Source organism: Salvelinus sp. IW2-2015, linkage group LG4q.2 (assembly GCF_002910315.2).
Source record: "Salvelinus sp. IW2-2015 linkage group LG4q.2, ASM291031v2, whole genome shotgun sequence".
Lineage (NCBI taxonomy): Eukaryota > Metazoa > Chordata > Actinopteri > Salmoniformes > Salmonidae > Salvelinus > Salvelinus sp. IW2-2015.
The window spans coordinates 6,667,200-6,684,234 of record NC_036843.1 but is presented as its reverse complement, the minus strand read 5'-3'; the positions used below and the strand labels follow the sequence as shown (position 1 = coordinate 6,684,234).

At 46.1% G+C, this 17,035-nt stretch overlaps 1 protein-coding gene across 4 annotated transcripts in view; it reads left to right on the top strand.

Moving 5' to 3' along the window:
• The first annotated feature begins 10,642 nt into the window (after nucleotides 1-10,642).
• The window catches only part of runx3 (RUNX family transcription factor 3), an 81,500-nt gene continuing 75,107 nt past the window's right edge, over nucleotides 10,643-17,035 (top strand). The window contains exons 1-2 of one of the 4 annotated variants that reach the window (XM_023986467.3): nucleotides 10,643-11,249; nucleotides 12,044-12,165. In XM_023986467.3, the coding sequence (XP_023842235.1) occupies nucleotides 12,108-12,165 (58 nt within the window). In that variant the 5' untranslated portion in view covers nucleotides 10,643-11,249; nucleotides 12,044-12,107. The remainder of the gene's footprint in view (nucleotides 11,250-12,043; nucleotides 12,166-17,035) is intronic. The other 3 variants (XM_070443341.1, XM_023986463.2, XM_023986465.2) reach the window with 3 other exon arrangements.

Below are 17,035 nucleotides of genomic sequence, written 5' to 3'. Positions count from 1 at the left end.
AGTTGAATTCTTGATTTAGCTAGGGCAACTAGATGGACAGAGCCAATGATATTTATTGCTCAGCAACAATAACGGTCACATGTTGAATAACTACTGTAAGAGAAAGGCTGGGGATGATTCTATTTTCGTTTGGCTTTTCTATGTTCCCCCATGGAAAATCCAGATGCAATCTCTTCACACACAGCAACAGCAAAAAAGGAAACTGTTGATTGTCTGAAGTGCTTTTCTTCTTGTAAACTTCCAAAATACCAATATAATTGAAAAGGAATCAATTAAATGTGAATAAATAATATATCATTGACATGCCACCAACAACAATATTTAAATTATGCATACAAACCACATACACTGTTGTTCCGATGTAAAGCTTAAACATTGTACACCACTTCTGCTACACCCAAACGCATTGCCACAGACCTAGCCGGCAAAGCCCCTACTGTGAAACCAATGATCCTATTACGATTCTCCACTACTGATCTCTGGTCTCCCCCACCATAAACACATACAGATGAAACAGGCCAGGAAGCCACAGAGGCCCTCCATTCCAACAGCTCAGGAACAGAGGAGAGTAGTGGAGGAGAGTAGTGGAGGAGAGTAGTAGAGGAGAGTAGTAGAGGAGAGTAGTGGAGGAGAGTAGTAGAGAGAGAGTAGTAGAGGAGAGTAGTGGAGGAGAGTAGTAGAGGAGGTAGTGGAGGAGAGTAGTAGAGGAAGAGTAGTAGAGGAGAGAGTAGGGAGAGTAGTGGAGAGAGTAGTGGAGGAGAGTAGTAGAGGAGAGTAGTAGAGGAGAGTAGTAGAGGAGAGTAGTGGAGGAGAGTAGTGGAGGAGAGTAGTAGAGGAGAGTAGTAGAGGAGAGTAGTGGAGGAGAGTAGTGGAGGAGAGTAGTAGAGGAGAGTAGTAGAGGAGAGTAGTGGAGGAGAGTAGGAGGAGAGTAGCAGAGGAGAGTAGTAGAGGAGAGTAGTGGAGGAGAGTAGTGGAGGAGAGTAGTAGAGGAGAGTAGTAGAGGAGAGTAGTAGAGGAGTTATAGTAGTGGAAAGTAGTAGAGGAGAGTAGTGAGGAGAGTAGTGGAGAGGGTAGTGGAGGAGGTAAGTGGAGGAGTAGTAGAGGAGAATAGTAGAGGAGAGTAGTTGTAGGGAGTAGTAGAGGAGAGTAGTGGTAGGAGAAGTAGTAGAGGAGAGTAGCGGAGAATAGTAGAGAGAGTAGTGAGGAGGGTAGTGTGAGAGAGCAGTGTAGGAGAGCAGTGTAGGAAGAGTAGTAGAGGAGAGTAGTGGAGAGTAGTGGAGGAGATAGTAGAGGGAGAGTAGTGAGGAGAGTAGTGTGAGAGTAGTAGAGGAGAGTAGTGGAGAGTAGTGTGGGAGTAGTAGAGGAGAGTAGTAGAGGAGAGTTGTGGAAGAGAGTGTAGAGGAGAGTAGTGGTAGGAGAGTAGTAGAGGAGAGTAGTAGAGGAGAGTAGTGTAGAGGAGAGTAGTAGGAGAGTAGTACAGAGGAGTAGTGGAAGAGTAGTACAGGAGAGTAGTAAGGAGAATAGTGGAGAGTAGTAGAGAGAGTAGTGGAGGAGAGTAGTGGAGAGTAGTAGAGGAGATTAGTGGAAGAGAGTAGTAGAGGTAGTAGGGGAGAGTGGTGGAGAGTAGTAGTGGAGAATAATGGAGAGTAGTCGAGGAGAGTAGTGGAGAGAGTAGTGGAGAGTAGTAGAGGAGATTAGTGGAAGAGAGTAGTAGAGGAGTAGTGGAGAGTGGCGAGAGTAGTAGAGGAGAGTGTTGGAGAGTAGTGGAGGAGAGTAGTGGAGGAGAGTAGTAGAGGAGTAGTAGAGGAGAGTTTTGGGAGAGTGTAGAAGTAGTGGAGGAGAGTAGTAGAGGAGAGTAATGGAGGAGAGTAATGGGGAGAGTAGTAGAGGAGAGTAGTGAAGGAGACTAGTGGAGAGTAGTGGAGGAGAGTAGTAGGGGAGAGTAGTCGAGGAGAGTAGTGGAGGAGAGTAGTGGAGGAGAGTAGAGGAGGAGAATAGTATAGGAGAGTAGTCGAGGAGAGTAGTGGAGGAGAGTATAGAGGAGAGTAATGAGGAGAAGTAATGAGGGAGAGTAGTAGAGGAGAGTAGTAAAGGAGACTAGTGGAGAGTAGTAGAGGAGAGTAGTGGAGGAGAGTAGTAGAGGAGAGTATTGGAGGAGAGTAAATGGATGAGAGTAGTTAGGGGAGAGTAGTGAGGAGTAGTAGAGGAGAGTAGTGTAGGAGAGTAGTAGCAGGAGAGTCGTGGAGAGTAGTGAGAGTAGTGGATGAGAGTAGTGGAGGAACGTAGTGGAGGAGAATAGTGGAGAAGAGCAGTAGTGGAGAGTAGTGAAGGAGAGTTCAGAGGAGAGTAGTGGAGGAGAGTAGTGGAGGGAGTAGTGGGAGAGTAGTTAGAGGAGAGTAGTTGGGAGAGTAATGTGAGGAGAGTAGTAGAGGAGAGTAGTGGAGAGTAGTAGAGGAGAGTAGTGAAGGAGAGTAGTGAGGGAGAGTAGTAGAGGAGAGTATTGGAGGAGAGTAATGGATGAGAGTAGTAGAGGAGAGTAGTGAGAGTAGTAGAGGAGAGTAAGTGTAGGAGAGTAGTACAGGAGAGCAGTGGAGAGTAGTGGAGAGTAGTGGATGAGAGTAGTGGAAGAGCGTAGTGGAGGAGAAAGGGAGAGAGCAGTAGAGGAGAGTAGTGGAGGGAGAGTAGTGGAGGAGAGTAGTAGTGGAGAGTAATGAGGTAGAGTAGTGGAGACAGCTAGGTAGAGGAGAGTAGTGGAGGAGAGGTAGTGGAGGAGAGTAGTGCGAGAGATAGTAGAGGAGAGTAGTAGTTGAGGAGGTAGTAGGAGGAGAGTAGTGGGAGAGTAGTACGAGAGTAGAAGGTAGTGAGAGGAGAGTAGTGGAGGAGAGTAGTAGAGGAGAGTATTGGAGAGTAATGGATGAGAGTAGTAGGAGGAGAGTAGTGAAGAGTAGTAGAGGAGAGTAGTGTAGGAGGTAGTACAGGAGAGCAGTGGAAGAGTAGTGGAGAGTAGATGATGGAGAGTAGTGGAAGAGCGTAGTGGAGGAGAATAGTGGAAGGAGAGCAGTAGGGAGAGTAATAGAGGAGAGTAGTGGAGAGAGTAGAGGAGAGTAGTAGGGAGAGTAGTGGAGGAGAGTAGTAGAGGAGAGTAGTGGAGGAGAGTAGTAGAGGAGAGTAGTGGAGAGAGTAGTGGAGGAGAGTAGTGGAGGAGAGTAGTGGAGGAGAGTAGTGGAGAGGAGAGTAGTAGCAGGAGAGCAGTGGGGAGAGTAAGTTGAGAGTAGTGGATGAGAGCAGTAGAGAGAGTAGTAGAGGAGAGTAGTGGAGGAGAGTAGTAGTAGGAGAGCAGTGGAGCTGGGAGAGTAGTGGAGAGTAGTGGATGAGAGTAGTGGAAGAGCGTAGTTGGAGGAGGTTAGTGGCTGGAGAGTAGTAGTGGGAGTAATAGAGGGAGTAGTGGTAGAGCAGTAGAGGAGAGTAGTAGAGGAGAGTAGTGGAGGAGAGTAGTGAGGAGAGTAGTAGAGGAGAGTAGTAGAGGAGAGTAGTGGAAGAGAGTAGTGAGGAGAGTAGTGAGGAGAGTAGTGGAGGAGAGTAGTGGAGGAGTAGTAAGGAGAGCAGTGGAGAGTAGTGGAGAGTAGTGGAGAGAGAGTAGAGGAGAGTAGTAGAGGAGAGTAGTGGAGGAGAGTAGTAGAGGAGAGTAGTAGAGGAAGTAGTAGAGGAGAGTAGTGGAAGTAGTAGAGGAGGTAGTGGAGGAGAGTGGTGGAGGAGAGTAGTGGAGAGTAGTAAGGAAATAGTAGAGGAGAGTAGTGAGGAGAGTAGTAGAGGAGAGTAGTGCTAGAGGAGAGTAAGTTGTAGGAGAGTAGTAGAGGAGAGTAGTGGGAGAGTAGTGGAGGAGATAGTAGAGGAGAGTAGTGGAGGAGAGGTAGTGGAGGAGAGAGTGAGGAGAGTAGTAGAGGAGAGTAGTGGAGAGTAGTGGAGGAGATAGTAGAGGAGAGTAGTGGAAGGAGAGTAGTGGAGGGAGAGTAGTGAGGAGAAGTAGTAGAGGAGAGTAGTGTGAGAGTAGTGTAGGAGAGTAGTAGAAGGAGAGTAGTAGAGGAGAGTTGTGGAAGAGAGTAGTAGAGGAGAGTAGTGGGAGAGTAGTAGAGGAGAGTAGTAGAGGAGAGTAGTGTAGGAGAGTAGTACAGGAGAGAGTACAGGAGAGTAGTGGAAGAAGTAGTACAGGAGAGTAGTACAGGAGAATAGTGGAGAGTAGTAGAGGAGAGTAGTGGAGGAAGAGTAGTGGAGAGTAGTAGAGGAGATTAGTTGGAAGAGAGTAGTAGAGGATAGTAGTGGAGAGTGGTGGAGAGTAGTAGTGGGAATAGTGGAGAGTAGTCGAGGAGAGTAGTGGAGAAGGTAGTGGAGAGTAGTAGAGGAGATTAGTGGAAGAGAGAGTAGGAGGATAGTAGTGGAGAGTGGCGGAGAGTAGTAGAGGAGAGTGTTGGAGAGTAGTGGAGGAGAGTAGTGGAGGGAGAGTAGTAAGAGGAGTAGTAGAGGAGAGTTTGAGAGATGTTGTAGAAGTTGGAGGAGAGTATAGAGGAGTATGGAGGAGAGTGGGGGAGAGTAGTAGAGGAGAGTAGTGAGGAGACTAGTGGAGAGTTAGTGGAGGAGAGTAGTAAGAGGAGAGTAGTCGAGGAGAGTAGTGGAGAGAGTAGTGGAGGAGAGTAGAGGAGGAGAATGTATATGGAGAAGGTAGTGAGGAGAGTAGTGGAGGAGATAGTAGAGGAGAGTATGGAGGAGAGTAATGAGGGAGAGTAGTAGAGGAGAGTAGTAAGGAGATAGTGGAGAGTAGTAGAGGAGAGTAGTGGAGGAGAAGTAGTAGAGGAGAGTATTGAGGAGAGTAATGGATGAGGTAGTAGAGGAAGTAGTGAGGAGTAGTAGAGGAGAGTAGTGTAGAGAGTAGTAAGGAGAGGCAGTGGAGAGTAGTGGAGAGTAGTGGATGAAGTAGTGGAGGAAGTAGTGGAGGAGAATAGTGGAGAAGAGCAGTAGTGGAGTAGTGAAGGAGAGTATCAGAGGAGAGTAGTGGGAGAGTAGTGGAGGAGAGTAGTGGAGAGTAGTAGAGGAGAGTAGTTGAAGGAGAGTAATGGAGGAGAGAGTAGAGGAGAGAGTAGTGGAGAGTAGTAGAGGAAGAGTAGTAGAGGAGAGTAGTGGAGGAAGAGTAGTAGAGAAGAGTATTGGAGGAGAGTAATGGTGGAGTAGTAAGAGGAGGTAGTGGAAGTAGTAGAGGAGAGTAGTGTAGTGAGAGTAGTAAGGAGAGCAGTGGAGAGTAGTGGAGAGTAGTGGTTGAGAGTAGTGGAAGAGGCGTAGTGGAGGAGAATAGTGAGGAGAGCAGTAGAGGAGAGTAGTGGAGGAGAGTAGTGTGGAGAGAGTAGTAGTGAGAGTAATGAGAGTAGTAGAGTGGAGAGCATTGTAGAGGAGAGTAGTGGAGGAGAGTAGTGAGGGAGTAGTGGAGGAGAGTAGTGGAGAGTAGTAGAGGAGAGTAGTGAGGGAGTGTAGAGGAGAGTATGTGGAGAGTAGTAGAGGAGAGTAGTGAAGGAGAGTAGTGGAGGAGAGTAGTAGAGGAGAGTATTGGAGAGAGTATGGAATGAGAGTAGTGAGATGTAGTGAGGAGAGTAGTGAAGGAGAGTAGTGGAGGAGAGTAGTAGAGAAGAGTATGGAGGAGAGTAATGGAGAGAGTAGTAGAGGAGAGTAGTGAAGAGTAGTAGGGAGAGTAGTGTAGGAGAGTAGTACAGGAGAGCAGTGGGGAGTAGTGAGAGTAGTGGATGAGAGTAGTGGAAGAGCGTTAGTGGAGGAGAATAGTGAGGAGAGAGTTAGGGAGAGTAGTAGAGGAGAAGTAAGTGGAGGAGCAGTAGAGGAGAGTAAGTAGAGTTGAGAGTAGTGGAGGAGAGTAGTAGAGGAGAGTAGTGGAGGAGAGTAGTAGAGGAGAGTAGTATGAGGAGAGTAGTGGAGGAGAGTAGTGGAGGAGAGTAGTGGAGGAGAGTAGTGGAGGAGAGTAGTAAAGGAGAGTAGTGGAGAGTAGTGGAGAGTAGTGGAGAGAGCAGTAGCGAGAGTAGTAGAGGAGAGTAGTGGAGGAGAGTAGTAGAGGAGAGCAGTGGAGGAGCAGTGGAGAGTAGTGGAGAGTAGTGGTGAGAGTAGTGGAAGAGGTAGTGGAGGAGAGTAGTGGAGGAGAGTAGTAGGGAGAGTTATGGGAGAGTAGTGGAGAGCAGAGTAGGAGAGTAGTAGGAGAGTAGTGGGAGGAGAGTAGTAGAGGAGAGTAGTGGGAGAGAGTAGTAGGTGAGTAGTAGAGAGTACGTAGAGGATGAGTAGTGGAGAGCAGTAGAGAGAGTAGTAGAGGAGAAGTAGTGAGGAGAGTAGTGTAGGAGAGTAGTAAGGAGAGAGTGGAGAGTAGTTGGGAGAGTAAGTGGATGAGAGTAGTGGAAGTAGGTAGTGGAGGAGATAGTGGAGGAGAGTGGAGGAGAGTAGATAGAGTAGAGTAGTGAGGAAGTGAGTAGAGGAAGTGTAGAGGAGAGTAAGTGGAGAGAGTAGTAGAGGAGAGTAGTAGAGGTAGAGAAGCTGAGTGGAAGTAGGATGATAGTAGGAGGAGAGTGAGTTGGAAGGAGAGTATTAGGAGGAGAGTAGTGGAGGAGAGTAGTACAGGAGAGTAGTGGAGTAGTAGTGAGGTAGAGTAGTGGAGATGAGAGAGTAGAGGAGAGTAGTAGAGGAGAGTAGTGGAGAGAGTAGTAGAGGAGAGTAGTAAGGAGAGTAGTAGAGGAGAGTATGTGGAGAGAGAGAGATAATGGAGTGAGAGTAGTAGAGAGAGTGTGGAGGAGAGTAGTGGAGGAGAGTAGTGGAGGAGAGTAGTACAGAGAGCAGTGGGAGAGTAGTGGAGAGTAGTGGATGAGAAGTAGTGGAGCGAGCGTAGTGGAGGAAGATAGTGGGAGAGTAGAGAGAGTTGTATAGGAGAGTAGTGGAGGAGAGTAGTGTGGAGAGTAATAGAGAGAGTAATGTGGAGAGCAGTAGAGGAAGAGGTAGTGAGAAGTAGTGGAGAGGTAGTAGAGGAAGAATAGTAGAGGAGAGTAGTGAAGGAGAGTGAGTAGTAGGAGAGTAGTAGAGGAGAGTAGTAAGGAGAGTAGTGGAGGAGAGTAGTAAGGAGAGTAGTAGAGGAGAGAGTAGTAGGAGGAGTAGTAAGGAGAGTAGTGGAGGAGAGCAGTAGAGTAGTGGAGAGAGTAGTGGAGGAGAGTAGTAGAGGAGAGTAGTAGGAGAGTAGTGAGGAGCAGTAGAGATAGTAGAGGAGGAGTAGTAGAGGAGTAGTAGTAGGAGAGTAGTGGAGGAGAGTAGTGGAGGACGAGCAGTAGAGTATGTGGGAGGTGATGTAGTATGGGAGGAGAGTAGTTGGAGGAGAGTAGTGTAGGAGAGTAGTAGAGGAGTAGTATGGAGGGAGAGTAGTGTAGAGTGGTATTTGGGTATTTTATTAGGATCCCCATTAGCTGTTGAAAAAGTAGCAGCTACTCTTCCTGGGGTCCACACAAAACATGAAACATAATACAGAACATCAATAGACAAAAACAGCTCAAGGACACAGAACTACATACATTTTTTTAAAGGCACACGTAGCCTACATATCAATGCATACACACAAACTATCTAGGTCAAATAGGGGAGAGGTGTTGTGACGAGAGGTGTTGCTTTATCTGTTTTTTGAAACCAGGTTTACTGTTTATTTGAGCATTATGAGATACAGTATAAGAGCTCAATAGGATACTGTACGCTTTCTTGAATTTGTTCTGGATTTGGGGACTGTGAAAAGACCCCTGATGGCATGTCTGGTGGGGTAAGTGTGTGTGTCACAGTTGTGTGTAAATTGACTATGCAAACAATTTGGGATTTTCAACACATTCATGTTTCTTCTAAAAAGAAGAAGAAGTGATGCAGTCAGTCTCTCCTCAGAGTCGATTAGGCCTGACTGACCTGACTGWACAACTCTGTGTTGAGGGCTGTGTGTACAATGCAGAAAGGGTCTTCCCTAGAGCTGGAATCCATATAGCTTACAACCTGTTCACATAACATGTCAAATATGTCAAACTTCTACCCAGGATGTCTTACCCAGACTCTCTGGTACAGTACATAACAGTTCCACAGAGCTGCAACCCCCTGGTGGCCTGGCACAGCGCGGGATGCAGAGGTGTGAGAAGGGGAGGCTGTGCTGTGGGTGTGAGGTTTTGTCGGAGGCCTGTAGTGGCCGAGGAGAAATACTGAATAAAGCCCTGGGGCCGTGCTGTGACCTCAGCCTTCGGCCACACTCCCCGACGCCGTGTCATTTTCCCGTCCCCGCGTTGCCGCCTAACCAACGGCAACTGCTCATTTACAGGGCAGTGTGGGCTCTGAGGCGCACAGAGACACACTAACACACAGACCAGAGCATGGAGCATACAGCCCTGTCCAGCAATTAGCACATGAGCACGTGCGGGTCACGAGTCACACACTACACATAGACAAACATGGCTATGAGTCATAGACACGCAAAATGCTGCAAATCCTAAAATGATTTACAACAATACTCACATACGCATACAAACTCACAAGTAGCATATACATATACATGTGCGGACACACACAAACAAACACTGGTTGCCCAGGGTAACCGTGGGTCACATGACTGTCCAGACAGTGGTTGTTGGGTCCTGTTGTATAGACATGGTTAGCGTGACTGGGAGAGAGAGAGAGAGAGAGAGAGAGAGAGAGAGAGAGAGAGAGAGAGAGAGAGAGAGAGAGAGAGAGAGAGAGAGAGAGAGAGAGGAGAGAGAGAGAGAGAGAGAGAGGAGAGAGGGGGGAGAGGAAGTTTGGGCAGCTGGCTAGCTAAGGCACACCCAATTACATGACTCGCACATGCAGGGTCTAGTACTTCAGAGGACAATGTCTGTCTGCGTCTCTGTCTGTCTGTCTGTCTTCTGTCTGTCTGTCTGTCTGTCTGTCTGTCTGTCTGTCTGTCTGTCTGTCTGTCTGTCTGTCTGTCTGTCTGTCTGTCTGTCTGTCTGTCTGTCTGTCTGTCTGTCTGTCTGTCTGTCTGTCTGTCTGTCTGTCTGTCTGTCTGTCTGTCTGTCTGTCTGTCTGTCTGTCTGTCTGTTGTCTGTCTGTCTGGTCTGTCTGGTTTGCATCTTGTATTTCTCCATTTTAGATTATAAATGATAAATTAACATACACTGAGTGTACAAAACATTAAGAACACCTCCCTAATATTGAGTTGCATCCCCTTTTGCCCTCAGAACAGTCTCAATTCGTCGGGGCKTGGACTCGCGTTCCACAGGGATGCTGGCCCATGTTGACTCCAATGCTTCCCACAGTTGTGTCAAGTCGGCTGGATGTCCTTTGGGTGGTGGACCACTCATGATACATATACACTGTTGAGAGAGAAAAACCCAGCAGCGTTGCAGTTCTTGACACAAACCGGTGCGCCTGYCACCTACTACCATACCCCGTTCAAAGGCACTTCAATGTTTTGTCTTGCCCATTCCCCCTCTGAATGACACATACAGGACACCACGTCTCAATTGTCTCAAGGCTTAAAAATCCCTCTTTAACCTGTCTCCTCCCCTTCATCTAGACTGATTGAAGTGGATTTAACAAGTGACATCAATAAGGGATCATAGCTTTCACCTGGACTACACCTGTTGTATTCGGCGCATGTGACAAATACAATTTGATTTCATTTGATTTGATTCACCTGGTCAGTCTATGTCAGGTGTTCTTAATGTAAAAAAAATTAAATGTATTTAACCTTTATTTAACTAGGCAAGTCAGTTAAGAACACATTCTTATTTACAATGACGGCCTACCAAAAGGCAAAAGGCGTCCTGCGGGGACGGGGGCTGGGATAAAAATATATAGATATATATATATAAATATAGGACAAAACACACATCACAACAACACAAACACTACATAAAGAGAGGCCTAAGACAACAACATAACAAGGCAGCAACACATGTTTCGTACACTTGTGTAGTTATGCAATATATCAAATGTAGGGCTCTACAGGCTTCTCTTTTTAGAGCCCTGACCAGATTGTGTTTCTGAAAGTGTCAAAACCACAATCAGGTTAAATCCGGTTTAGATATTTGAGGGGGGGGGAACTCTGACATACCCACAACACACTGGAAAATATGCAATTCACTGTCAGGCTGTGCTTAAAGCCAAACTGCTTTTTAGTAAGAGATGTAGTAGTGGATCTATGTTTATATACTGTATTTTCTACATATTTCAACTTTTGTGTATTGCTCCTTTGTCCTGTATTACAGGTGTGAAATAAATATTCCCAAATAATTGTATTGTGTGGTAGGTAAGAATAGACTTGGTGAGAAGCAGAGTGAAAGGGACAGTGTGTGAGAGAGAGGTAGTAAGAATAGAGGGGACAGCAGAGCAGAGCAGCACTGCAGCTACGATTACGATACTATCAAGCGGTAAGTGAGGGTGGAGGGTTGGTTTTCCAGGCCCAAAACCACCAGCTCTTACAAACACAGATGCGCAGTGAGTCAGTCATACACACACAAACACATACATACACACAGGCTCTCTCTGAAAGTGCTCAGAGACAGAACTCTCTCTACTCTGCTCTGCTCCTTTCCTCTCTCTGTGCTGCGGCGAGCCCCAGTCTCCACAGTCAACGCTCCCTCTRTCTCTCTCTCACTCTTTCTTCTCTCTTATTTCTATTTCTCTTAATGCATGTTCAATGCTTTTCTGGTTGTTCACACTGGGTTTCGGCGCCCTGTGAAAGCCTCACAGACTTTGAATGGCGTAGGCCACTGCCTGGTTTGAACTTAAAGAAAACAGAACATTTCCAAAACTTGGCCGACCAATCAAAAGAGAGAGAAAAGAGAGAGGGAAGCAGAGAGCTGAAAAAGTAAAAGCAAAGAGGAAAAAACAAGCTACACCGAGTAAGAGCGAAAAGAGAGAGGGGAGGGGAGGCCCTGTGACCTCATGTGACATGTGACGTGGGCTCCTCCACTCACGGAGGGGAGTTGGAGGATGGCGAGGACGCAAAGAGAGCTGTGGCTTTAGCCGGCGCTAGCTAACACTGACGCTCCAGTCAGGCCACCACCGTGGGACACCACGTCTCCTGACAGAGAGAGAGAGAACCTGGCTAACCTCAGAGCCCCTGCCCACTGACGGACCYGACCAGCACAGCACCACACCTCCCTGCCACCCCACCCTGGCCTGCTAACAAGACGTCCAGACCCGATACAACAACGGTGAGTCCATTGGAAGGCCATAGTCCTGGAGAGGGATGGTACCACTGCATCTCAGTGTAGCCACACTCTCGCTCTCCCTCCCAGCCTGCCATTCTTTCTCTCTCCCTCTCCCTCACCCTCCTAGCCTGCCATTCTCTCTCCCTCTCCCTCACCCTCCCAGCCTGCCATTCTCTCTCCCTCTCCCTCACTCTCCCAGCCTACCATTCTCTCTCCCTCTCCCTTCCCCTCCCAGCCTACCATTCTCTCTCTCCCTCACCCTCCCAGCCTACCATTCCTCTCCCTCCTCCTCACCCTCCCTCCAGCCTGCCATTCTCTCTCCCCTCCCCACCCCCCAGCCTGCCATTCTTCTCTCCTTCTCTCACCCTCCCAGCCTGCCATTCTCTCTCACTCTCCCTCTCCCTCACCCTCCCAGCCTACCATTCTCTCTCCTCTCCTTCACCCTCCCAGCCTGCCATTCTCTCTCACTCTCCCTCTCCCTCACCCTCCCAGCCTACCATTCTCTCTCCCTCTCCCTCACCCTCCCAGCCTACCATTCTCTCRCCCTCTCCCTCTCTTTCACTCCCTCTCCCCCTATCATTCCCTCTTCCTCTCTTTCTTTCTGAATGTCTCATACCCCTGGTGCTGCATAGTTATACTGCTCTCTTTGCAGGCTTGTGGCGAGGGATTCCTGTGGTAGTTACAAACCCCAAATTCTTGGTTGCAAATGGGCTCCGAGTTCCAGGATCTATCCTTCTCCCTCGCTCTCCTCTCTCTCACTCTTTCGTTCTCTATTTCAACCACCGTTTCTCTCCAAGGTTGGTCGTTATCGTCTGTAGAGAGGGCTGACGACGGCTCTGGCACCACTTCAGCCACGAGGACATGGCTTCCAACAGCATCTTTGACTGCTTCGGGAACTACGGCCCCACTCTACTGAGAGGTAAGCACTCTCTCCTCCCCTCTATACTCTCTCCCTCTCCCTCTCTCTCTCCTCTGTCATGTCTGTGGCTCGAGGCGTCAGAGAGAGAATGATATTGGCGGCTCTGGCGGTCCACTCGCTCCCAGTTGTTTAAAATGTGTGGCCTCGTCTGTTTGGCAACACGAAGGAGTGTGGGGGTGTGTGCGTGTTCCAAAACAGCAGGGACAGCAACACTTCTAAAAGAGAGACTTTGTTTTGGTGTTTGAGTAGACCCTCTCTGAAAGGATCGCACCACACACGCTGAATGCCCTAACATTCCTATTAAATGGGTAAAAGGAGGCATGGGTCCATACAGTAGCCGAGGCCGTTAGTGACAGGGCCCTTACAGCTGTGGGCCTCAGGGCTGCGTCTGATGTAGTCTTGATGGAGCACACCAATAATGGGCTTCTCACCACAGCCATCAAGAGGAAGTTTGTCTAGCTCTCTGGGAGAATAGAAGGAAGGAAGGCTCCATCGGACCAGCCTTTACTGGAACACAGCGATACGATAAAACAGAAAGAGAAAAAACATTGGTCTGTCTCCTTCACTACTTACAGGAGGTACTCTTGGCCTGTGTGGTGAGGTGAGTGCATTACACTCAGGCTAAAGACTGCTGTTAATGAAGGAGCCATTTTTTTCCCATGGTTACCTCAATCCAGCAGTACTTGGATTAAAGCCTAGATTGAAGTCAAGTTTAGAGAGAATTTTCCCGCTGATATAATGAAACAATAAATTATAAGATTATTAAATAACAACGTAATAAATTAGATTACATATAGTGATAGAAGATTCAATTGTGTTCAATTGCGAAAGGCCTCAGCCAACAGTTTATACAGTTAATTCAGAGTTTTCAACAGTTAGATTTAGAGTGGAAGTCAGATATTCTCCTGTGACAAACAGAACAGAAGTTTTACATGGTTTCTTCACTTTCTAGCTGCTTGAAAATGTGTTTGTATCATTTCGCTATTAATTTAAAAAGTCCCCAACATGTCATTTTATCGAGAGCATGTTGCTGTGAGAGTATTAATCTGAGGAGGTCTGGGAGATTGGTTCCCTACAGAAAATCTACCCTCGATTACGGCCTGGTTGCTGTGGTAATTAGAGAGCCACAGGATAAGCACTACCAGCTCCTAATTGTTTGCAGAATAAATCTTAAAATCTCTGGAGCCCAGTTTCCCCCTCTATAAACATGCGCGCACGCACGTGCGCACACACGCACACACATCTGCAGCTCATATGAGAACAAGCCTCTGATATCCCTACTGGAACCACAGTGAGCAGAGTGACAGAGGTGTTCCAGTGTTCTCACAGCTCAGACAGATACTCAGTCATTTATAGTTTCCTCTTGACAAAGCCGCATCTCTGCACTATATCTTTCTCTCACTCTCATTCTTCCGCATCACTAAATGTTTCTCTCCCACTCTCTTATTCATCCTTCATTGCTTATTATCATTCAGACTGGAGCATGAGGACTGGATGTTGGTTGATTATTCTCCTTTAAAGCATTACGGCCTTATTTAGTGTGTAACCCTCTAATGTCTGAATAAGGACTGAGTTGGGATCAGATCTTACACTTAGCGGGTCTCTTATGTAAAGCGCTTCGGATGCTTGAATTTGTATTTTGACTGTAGCAAGAAGGGAAAACCAACGTGCATGCAAAAAATAGGATGGGAAAATAGAGAGTGTTTAAAGCTGTAATCACCATTGGAAATCATTAATGAATATGCAATATCCTTTTACAATTTATTCAGTCGAGAAAATGAAACCAAACTGTAATAGAACAAAGGCCAAAAGTCATTAAATCCTCCAGTTCAATTTGAAAGCATTTCAAATAGACGACCTCATGTGAGCGAAATACTCTGGCGGTTAGTTTAACAACTTGCATTACACAGGCAAAGCAGTTTGGAAAATACATTTATTTTTTTGACTGAAATTAAGAGGTACGGGTCGAAAGAAAATCAAAGAGGCTGTTTAATGGTTGTGGATATTGTATGTTTCCAATTCCTGAATGTAATACTATGGAAATGTGGATGAATAAATGTTTTCAGGAGTCATAGTGTTACAGCTAAACTCTGCCTATAGATTGTGCTTCTAAAGTACATTTTTTTATTTAGCTGGTAAAAAAATGTTTTAATCCCAAACATTTCACGTTCTTCATAATTTTTGCAAGATCTATATCTAATGATTAGCAACTCAAGAGAGATAGTCTACCCATAGATGAATATGCATTCAGACACAATCATCTGAATACATAAATACAAGTAGACAGGAGCCCTGTCCATAAGCAAGTATAGAATGATATTCTTAGCTCCATCACATTAAGCAGCAGTATATCTCATGCTGAGAAGTGAACACATGTGAGCACGTGATGTGCAACATCTGACGCGCTTTGTGTGAGAAAAGAATGTGCTTCACCTCAAAAACCTCACTCCTGTAGCACAGAGAAGAGGAGAGAGAAAAGAGAGAGAAGAGAGAAGAGAAGTGAGAGAGGGACACTGAAGCTCTCACGCTATTTGTAATGAGAAAGAGAGCACCTCCAAAAACAGTTGCGAGGCTCTGACAGTTAGCACACTAGGGCAGGCTGTATGTGAGATGGAGCTGCTCTCTAAAGGCGCTAATCTGATGCAGACTAAGAGAGCTCCTGCCGTTCCCCGATAACCACAATGAGGTTACACCTGCTCCTCTCTCACAACAGACCAATTATCCAGACACACACACACACATATGAGGTATGCTAAATACTCACAGAACTAACATTAGCAGCTTGGTATCCCAAATTCTTGATATGAGTGAAATACCAGGTGATACAAGTGAAAATAGCAACTATTTCACTCTGTGGAGAAAAATGTATAAACTTTTATTGGGTTACAAACCTGCCACTTTTGCTGTCTTCAGCGTTTGAGTCAGGTGAGGTTCCTGGTTTCCTGATTGGGCATGGGTACTGGGTCATATCCTTGGCTTGGTTCCCTGACCGCTTTTCCTCCTAGCTGGAAAGGAAGCTTTTTACCCAATAGGCCCTTTAGACAGGGGGGGGGGGGGCATTTTAGAGTGTAACGCTCATGGGAGCCAGTTCCCTTTGTGGCAGAAAAAAGGCCCCASTTTATTAGGGTGGGAATGGTTTTATATGTTTGGCTTGTTGCACTGTATGAATGAAAGTTAGGGTTTCTGTGTGAGAAACACGCCGTGCTTCGCCACAGTAGTAGTGAGTTTATTTTTGGTGGATTCTGGGAGGTGGTCTGGTTAGTTCTACAACTTGGAAATTAAAAGCTGAAGGAGTCATGACTGTTAGAATTGTGTGAGAAACTTTTGGTAAAACCCTCAAATTAATTCTCTAACATTACGGATAAGCCTCAAGATGAATTTAACAAAATGATCAGATCTTTGGTGCTAAAACATATATTACAACAAAGTTGTTGTGACAAAGTCACGTTACTATACAGTAGCTTTAAAAGTTTTAAAATTCACCCCAAAATTCACCCTCCTAAATGAATCAAATACTTAATTGGAAGCCAGTCAAAGCCTTCTGCTCAGCCTTCGGCCTCCGATGCCAAAACATGGAGAGTGGCTGAGTGAGCTGAAATCTGTAACCAGATATTGAGTTTCAATATTCAAAAAGAAAGGGAAATAATACAAAACTCATGACAACCACCGAGTAGCAGAATCCTGTCTCCAATTTAGCAGAGTATAATATCTATTTATAAAACTCTGAGGGCACATTGGATGGTAGCAACGCTCTGGACTTGATTAGCATTGCGAACGTTTGAGGTACTTATTTGGTCCGTCTCGTCGTTTTCACCGTCTGTCAACACCTGTTGATGGGTAACACCTTCAGGGGTCGCCAACAAGATGGCTTCCAGGTAGAGGAAGGGAGGCGGCATCTGCTGATTATGTGGTCAACCAATTTCCAAACCCCGTCTCCCGTAAATTGTTTGGCTAAGCACGCTAAACTCTATATAACGTTGGTCAAGGTTAAAGTTGTGCTAAGTGTTGTAGTAAATAAAATGTTCTGGTGGTCGACCGGCAACCACAAGGGCCAGATTCTCTGGAGCTGGTCTCCAATCTGATAATGTGGATATTTCCTGTATTGGTCTCTTGGTACAAATTTAGTTTGGACAAGTAATTGTTTCGGAAGGGCAGACAACTTTCTATCAACAAACAGCACTGGACGGGTGATCAACATATGTTTCTGAAATTCATCTTGAAAACAAACTAAAGGTAGACTTTGCGTAGTATGGCATGGCTGGTGTGTATAGTGAATATGATCTGATGCTGGTTCTGAGTCAGTGGGCATTGTGCCAGACTGAAGCATTAAGAAAGCTCTGTGTGGCATCTCAGCCCCTTTAGCACAGTTCATCCAGAGTTAGACTTCACATTAAGGGCAGCTCTCTGATTGTCTATGGCAGTTCTGAGGGGACTGAACTCTGTGAATTGATGGTAAATACAGTACCACACCTCCCTCAGACAAGCAAAAAGGAGAAAATACATATTATGCCCTTACTTAATAATTATGGAGTGGCAGAATGAAATAATTGGTATGGTGAGAGACACGAATGTCCAAGTCTGTCATGATACAATGCACTGGGATGTCAGCGCAATTCATAACGTCTAGACAAGCTATTTTAACTGGGACCCTCTGATGTGGAAAATAAATATCGGAACAGGAACACTAGCATGCAGGCAGGAAAGTATTCAGACGACGAAAGTATTTGGATAACTGGACAAGGAGATATAAGTTTCTGGTTGTTTTTTTAAAAGTCTTATATCTACTGTTTATAGTTACATTATTCCGATGAGTCATTTCTTTACGCTTAATTACGTTCTCTTATGAGATGATCATATTTCATTAGGCCCT